Source organism: Gavialis gangeticus, unplaced genomic scaffold (assembly GCF_001723915.1).
Source record: "Gavialis gangeticus isolate Ggan-Ray unplaced genomic scaffold, GavGan_comp1, whole genome shotgun sequence".
NCBI classification, from domain to species: domain Eukaryota; kingdom Metazoa; phylum Chordata; order Crocodylia; family Gavialidae; genus Gavialis; species Gavialis gangeticus.
This window is the reverse complement of record NW_017729001.1, coordinates 6,424,087-6,431,714: the sequence shown is the minus strand read 5'-3', so window position 1 is coordinate 6,431,714 and position 7,628 is coordinate 6,424,087. Positions and strand designations below refer to the sequence as shown.

General features: G+C 48.1%; 1 protein-coding gene and 1 long non-coding RNA gene across 2 annotated transcripts in view; one reads left to right on the top strand and one right to left on the bottom strand.

Moving 5' to 3' along the window:
* Positions 1-4,631, top strand: part of LOC109290318 — a 12,064-nt gene extending 7,433 nt beyond the window's left edge. The window contains exon 3 of the long non-coding RNA XR_002095571.1: positions 4,546-4,631. This is a non-coding gene — a long non-coding RNA (uncharacterized LOC109290318). The remainder of the gene's footprint in view (positions 1-4,545) is intronic.
* The window catches only part of LOC109290317 (oxysterol-binding protein 2-like), a 279,965-nt gene that overhangs the window by 20,545 nt on the left and 251,792 nt on the right, over positions 1-7,628 (bottom strand). The window contains exon 7 of the mRNA XM_019506762.1: positions 3,550-3,795. Coding sequence (XP_019362307.1) covers positions 3,550-3,795 — 246 coding nt within the window. The remainder of the gene's footprint in view (positions 1-3,549; positions 3,796-7,628) is intronic.

The window sequence follows — 7,628 nt, the reverse complement described above, 5'->3', positions numbered from 1 at the left end:
TTGCTGTAGGCCTTTGCCCCTGCCGCAGCCCCCACCCCCTCCCTCAGTGCACCTCTACTTCGGTGTGCCTCTACTTAACACTTGTTGGGAGAATCATGAAGTTGTAATTATGACTGGTCTTTACTGATGGCTAGCAAATGATATTTCAGAGGTTTGCTTTTAGGAATTGCCTTATAGGTAAAGTAGATATTGCATCAGAGGAGTTGTGGTTGGCTGAAGGTTGTACTTGTCCAGAGCAGGGTACTGGGGCTGTATTGTGAAACCAATGCCAACTTTTATCAAAGGGTTCACCACACAGAGGTATCGCTAATTTCTGTCTGGGATTTTTTAATGCATTATTGGCTGCAAAGGAGTAATGTTGGACCAGGCTTCCTGTTCTCTAGCTTGAAGAGATGTGTGGAAGCAGGCAGCATAGCAGGCAGTTCACTATTTACTGGCTTCCACATCTACTCAGTGGGTGTGTCTACATGTGCAATTAATGCAAAGCAATTAACTCCAGAGTTTGTTGCCATTTGAATGTGCGCCTGGGAACACAGCACATTGAGCAGGAATGGAGCAGCCCCAGCTCGCAGGGAATCCAGGGGTTCAGTCTGCCAGCCCAGGGCTGCTTCCCCTGGCTCAATATGCTGCGGAGGGGCTGGCTGGGGCATGAGGTGCTTCAGTGTGGGACTAACCAGCAGGCAGCCCCCACACTGAAGCATCTTCATGCCCCAATCAGTTGGGATAGCATCTACACGTGCTCTGCTGCAGTTTTTCACTCCGCACCAGGAATAGTACTTGCATTCACAAGTACTATCCTGCTACAGAGTAAATTAGTTTACTTCAACCTAATCAAGATGCATGTGTAGACACCAAGACATTTACTGAACAGCTAAGTAGTCTACTGTGCAGTAAGTGTCTTGCGTAGATGAACCCCCTACCTCCTACCACAGGTTAAAGCCTGCTCTACACCAATATATCTTTTCCCTGATGTCAACAATGGGAGCAACTGAGTAGTCTGACTGCTGTTTAAGTCGCTGCTAAGAGGGACTTAAAGAAGGCTGAGAAGGCTAAACAACTTCCAATCCCATAATAAGATGTACCACCTTTAATCCCAGTGGATATGTCATCTGCCAAGGGAACAGGAAGCACAGATTCTAGCCCTCTCCCAGAAAGATTTGAACCTACATCTCCTACTTCCCAGAAACATGCTCTAACCATAGCATAGCATCACCGGCTCAGGCTGCATACACAACTTCATTTATAGCATGTCAAAGTGCCTCAGCTATGCACATGTTTGTAGCTCCTTGGTTGGAGCACTACAAAGTCACCTTAAAGGCTGGGGCTGTCAGGAAGGCACTTTGTGGGGGGAGGGAGGAAGAAGAGAAGACTGTGAGATGCTGGGGTCTCTAACTGTAACTGTCAACACACTGAAAGAGGCACTACAAAACAAAGCACTACAGCAAACTCCCTCTTTGAAAGAGGAACATTTTTTGTGGCAGATCCACTGGTTTTGTGGCTCTACAAATGGCATGAATGTCCAGACACTTATTTTTTGTAGTGCTATAAGGGTGTCTGTAGTGCCACAAACCTAACATGTGTCCATAGCTCCAATGAATGCAAACAAACAGGAGTGTTGCTCAGTGAAATGGCCACTGTCCTGGGAAGGCAGTGGACTCTGGATTCTAGCCCTGGTCCCTGCCCACAGGGGAACAGAAATGACCCTGCTGCTGTGTAGGCATTTTATTCAAAGAATGTGAAGTGTAAAAAGCTAAGCCTGTGTGTATAGATTGAGCATGTTCAGCAGGGCTATGCACTGGCCAGACACATATGCAGCTAGGTACATAATACCCAATCTTAAGACAGAGAGTACCTCCCATCTTTTAGCCTGAGTGGCTAAAGCAATCATCCAGGGACCTGAGTTCTAAACTCCCACCCCCTTTACCCAGAAAGGATTTGAGCGGTCATCTCTCTGCTTTCCTAACCTACTGCATGAACTACCACAATACAGGTCTGGTATCACCTGCATGTTCTCCAAAGGCCTTCTTGAGGATGAACCACTGTCCCTTGTGTTTACTGGTCATTGGATAAAATGGATGGAAGCCAACATAGAAGTATCTTCCCCATTTGAAGCAAGGCTCCAGGACAGAACCCAGGACTGGCTCTTTTCCACACTAGCAGCCAGCTCACTAAGCCACACAGCCTATATTAGACTCCCTTCTTCAGGGCCCCATGCACCTTCTCTCATGGCTGCTTTGGGGCAAGCCTCAAAAGGAGCACTAGACAGCAACTTTGGATAACATCTAACCTGTGGCCTGGTGCCTAAAGCATTAGACTTAAAAATCTAAAAGATACAGGTTTTATTCTTCTCTGGATAGTGGAGACCTACAATGTTAGTTCTTAGCTTCTTGAGTGAGTGCTTTAATAACTCAGCTACTCAGCCACTGAGGCTAAAACATGGCAGGATTCCCATCCTTTAAAACCTGCTAGTCAAGGGTTTCTGGCCTCTTGTACATTTGGGACTAGGCATTCACAATGGATGCATGTGCATGTACATAGCAGCATTCATGCTGGTCTAGTATGTAGCTGAGTGAACATGCTCAGTCTACACTTGCACATTTACACATCCACACTGCAAGGGAAACAGAATCACTACCTCCACGTGTGGGATTTTTGGCACTTATATAGCTCAAAAACTGTCATATAAGCATGCAAAGAGAAAGCAAATCCTATTCTTTGTGCATTACTGAGCGCACACACAGAACAGGGGGAAAGTCCATCCTTGTGGTTCACAGCAAAACTCCTGGGATCCAATAAGCCTTCATAGAGGTCACCAAATAAACCAGCAATTGTTTTTGAAAGTCACTCTGGTACTGTGTCAACCCATAGGAACTGAACGAGAGCTCCTATCAGATACTAGGAACAGAAGCTGGAGTTGCAGCTGGCTTTATGCAATGGTGGAAATGCCTCAATTTTTATGTTCTATAAAAGAAACCTCTAGTTCTGCATTAGATTTAATGGAAGATTGGGGGGAAAAAAGACCTTATCCTGATGTTAATTTCTAAAGAATCATGAAACATCCTTTCACCAGGGAAACCCAGGGTTCTTCGTGTTTGGAATCAAACATTAATCATGATTTAAAAGAGTGTACAATTCAGAATTACTTAGTTGCAAAGCTCCATGAGTAAGTTTGTCCCATACCTGGTGCTGGCACAGCTTATTACACATGTCCATCTGTTTAAGACTGATAGGTCTCCTTCTGGATTTGACTTCTTGGTAAAGGCTCCTGTCCCAGCCCCTCCTACTCATCATTTTCACTCTGTTATACTGGGGAGCACTAATTTTGCTTTTACTTTCTACTTATGTGGAATCTGTTGCTGCTTCCATTGATATCAACAGCAAAACACTAACTACTTTCAACAGAAGCAGGACTAGTTTAAGTAGAGCTTCCTGAGGAATGAAGCAGCCCACAGGCCACAGCTGTTTTGTACACACTTGAAGAATGTGGTGGTGTTTCTGATACCAGGCTGAAAGGAAGAGCTATTCCTTTCCTTCCATCCCTGACCATACCTGCTCACAGAGTGAACGGAAGCCAAATTCATCTAGTCGGTCTAGTTCATAGGTTTCTCCCAGCAGAGGATTGAATGGCTTTGCTGTGCGGTGGACAGTCGTTGAGTAGGAAGACACTGAAAATGCAGCAACAAAACACATCTGCTCTGTGGAACTCTCACACTTGACAGCTTTGTCCAGCAGCTCGTGGTACTCCAAGTCCTCAGTCAGCCTCTGCAGCATAGAAAGTGGCTCATTGAAGTTTACCTAATGTGGGCAAAGGAAAGACAGAGTTAAACACCCAACGCTTGTGGCTGAGCAATGGGCTTCTAGCAAAGATACCAAGGTCAGTGCTTAATGAGCTTCTATTTTAGTGCCTACTTTCTGTCTCACTTTGCTGTTATACTGACACCTTCTTGGTCTCCTAAATGCAGGCACTTCGTGGTCATTTTAGACCCCTGATTTTGACTGTTGGAACCTCAGTCCCTGGAAAATGATCGTGTTCTAAACATTCCTGCACTGATTGGAGATTCGGAGCTGAAGGAAACTCAAACTGCCCAGAGGAAACAAACAGGCCTCTTTAATCCCAGCTCCTCTTTTAGTGTTTCATTCATGTGAACACCTGAGTTTGGATTTTTCTATCATTTTACAGGTCAAAGCTGCAGAAAGCCTTGTTTAAAATGATATTGTGGCAATGCCCATTGTTCACTAAGTAGCTAGGGAAGGCTCCTGCTGTTGTATTAGGAGGAAAGTGAGGTCAGGATCTGCTGAAACAGCAAATTATGCTCACTATGGTCTCAATTCAGTTCAAATGTTAAGTTAGAGCAGGGAAGTTTGTACAGCATCATGCACTCTGAACTGCATCACTAGAGCTTGGAGACTTTGAACAACCCAGCTTTGATGAATTGGGAACAGCTAGACCTAGATCTCAGAAGCCACTATGGACTTACTGGGTGCGTATACATGAGATGCTACTGTGTAGTCATTACTGCGCATTTATAGATGTGCACTAAATAGATGTGCAGTAACCAGATTTACTGCGTTGTAGTGCCAGTGAACGTCTTTTAGGTGACACTACTGCGCAGAAGCCTAATAATACTGAGCAGTAGTGTACTACACCATCCATGTTGTGATGCAGTGCTATGCAGCATTTTTCGGCTACTACACTGTCAGTGTTTTGTGTACTCACTGTTTCTAGCTGTATTTTTAGCCACGTGCACAGATACAGATACTGTCACAGCAAGCCTTGGCACCTGCTTCCTTCTTTACAACACTATATTCCTGGTGAGGGCTGGACTTCCCTGTCAGTGTTAGACAGATGAGATCACTCGAACACACAGAGGGCCCCCAGTCATTGCCAGACTCAGTGAGGAACCAAGCTCGCTCAGCATCCCAACTTTGAATACTCACACACAGGCCACCATCAGTCTAGCTCAGGGCACAGCTTTGTGAATGCCCACTTCAATCCAAGGCCATGTGAAGTCAGAGGGTACCAAGCACCAGATCTCCATTAATGCTGACACAGTACTTAGGAAAGCAGGACTACACAGTACTCCTAGGTGACTGGGTCCAGTCCCCTGCAATCACAGACATACGCCCATGCTGTGTAGAAGGTTAATAAGCCGAGCACACAATTCAGTCAGGGGGCAGAAGTGAGATACTATCAGTGGACAGAAGAGCTACGGAGGTAAAACAGCTTGAAAACCTGGTACCAAACGTACCTAGAGGAAAGGTAGTGCTTAATTGGACTTAACATGTGTGACACCAGGCAAAATTCTCCTTCTAACGCAGGGGTTACCAACATAAGGCTCAAGGCTTGCATCCAGCCTACGGAGCCACTGGATCTAGCCCACAGAGCCCGCAGATTTTGAAAGCAACTTCCAGCAATGCCCTTGTTGCTGCTGCTTCTTCCACTCACCCTCTAGTCACCCCTGGCTGCAGTTTGAGTGCAGCTTCCAGCCAGTCCGTGCTGCTGCCACTTTTCCATCCCTGCTTTCATTGCCCTCCCTCTTCTGTGCCTCCAGCTGTGCAGCAGAAGTGGCTTTCGGCTGCCCGGCCCAGGCACAGCTCCCCATAAGCTGGAAGCTGCACTCACACCCCATTCAGGGAGCAGGGCCCGGAAGAAGCAGCAGTGGCACAGTTCCCAGCTGTCTGGCCCCAGCAATGGGGCAGGCACAGGGAAAGCCCCCTGCTGCGTATGTGCTGCAGAAGCCATCTGGCCCATGTGGGACTGGAACCAGGCTGTTCATGCCCAGAGCTTAAAAAGGTTGCCTGCCACTGCTCTAGGGCACTGTACTCTCTGAAGATATGCCTCAAGGGACAGCAATCAGTATAGCTGCATAGATGCAGTCCTTGTGTAGAGGGGCAAAACAGCCCCATACCATGATTTGCAGCTCCATAAATTACTTTAGTTTCAAACAGAACTAATTTGTACTGGTCTAAACATAATTTGTTTATCTGCGCTAGGGGTTTGTTCTGGTGTAGCTGTGCTGCTGGCTGCAACTGGAGCAATTCTCCAGTGTAAAGAAGAGTTAATTAAACAGCTACAGGAAAATAGAGAATTTAGGACAGACTCCAGAGCTCCAACAATGAAATGAAACCTTCCAGTAAGGTTTAAGTAACAATAGCTCATTCTCCTTCCTAATCACCTACAGAGCGGCTATCCCTGAATTCCAGCTACTTACAGTGAGTGATTAATTTATGCCAGGGGTAGGCAATTATTTCAGCTGGAGGGCCACTTAACACATTTTGGTAAGCTGTTGAGGGCTGCCCACATAAAATCTTTCAGAAGATATCATTTCAACAAATCATAGATAAAAAACAAATCACATACTAAAAATCGAATGTCTACTATAACGTATTTTAATTATTTCGAAAAATCATTTTTGTCCTCATTCATGTGTTTTTGAGCAGTGTATATATAGGTGATTGCATAATAACTCAAAATAAAGTCTTCCTCTTTTATATGGTGTGTGCGGGGGCGTGGAGGGGTGCGTGGGGGTGGGGAGGCTCAGGCGGCGGGGCTGCCTGTGCACTAGGTCCTGGGCTCCAACCAGGTGAGGGGTGCGGGAGGGATAGGAGGCATGTGCAGAGCTTACCTAGGCAGTGCGGTGCAGGTGCAGTCCACCCCACTACTGCCCCCGTGACACTCTGTGTGGGGCTGAGCTCTACCCGCTCCTGTCCAGGGCAGCCCATGCTGCACTCCTGCCTGCACCTGCCAATGGCCCTGCACAGTTGCTCCTGGTGAGGCTGCACCAGCGTGAGTACTGCTTGGCACCCCATGCCTCCAGTGGCTCCTCCTCCTGCTGCACAACTCTGGGCAACAGGTAGTGTGGGAAAGGGTGGCAGCCATGGGGACGTGTGCCAGGCACCACATGCCCAGCCAGACAGGGGAGAAGCTGCAGCTGGGCAGCTCCTGCTCCAGTTGCAGGACTCCGTCTCCAGCTCCTCGCTGCTATCTATGCACTCCACCCTCCTGGTATGATGAGCAGCCATCTGCAAGAGACTGAGTGGGTGGAAGGTGGCCAGGAGCTGCAGCTGGAGCTGGAGCCCCATACATTGTGGTCATAGCTGCCCAGCTGCAGCTTCCCCCCTACCGCCTGGCTGGGTCTGTAATGCCCATGTCCCCATGGCTGCTGCCCTCCTCTGTGCTATTTTCTACCTGGAGCAGTGCAGCAGGGGTAGTAGTAGGAGGAGGAAGAGCCACTGGAGGCAGGGGGAAGATGAGTAGTACCCTGGCAGCTGCCGCCACAACAGAAACAGCCCTGGCAGGAAGCTGTGCACACTGGGCCAGGGTGAGGGCAGTCAGCGGGCACGGGTGGGAGTGTGGCGTGGGCTGCCCTGGGTGGAAGCAGGCAGGGCTCATCCCTACGTGGAGTGCCACAGGGGCAGCTGCAGGTTGGATACAGTCAACTGGTGGGCACCCGTCCACGTGCCAGATCCAACCTGCTAGCAGGCCGGATCCAGTCCATGGTCTGTATTTTGCCCGCCCCTGATCTATGTTTGGGTTCCATTTTGTTCTCAGGTGAAACTACAACTACCTGGACATCTTCGGGGAAGAGCGCTCGGCTAAATCCGAATGGTCGCAAAGCTTCCTCACG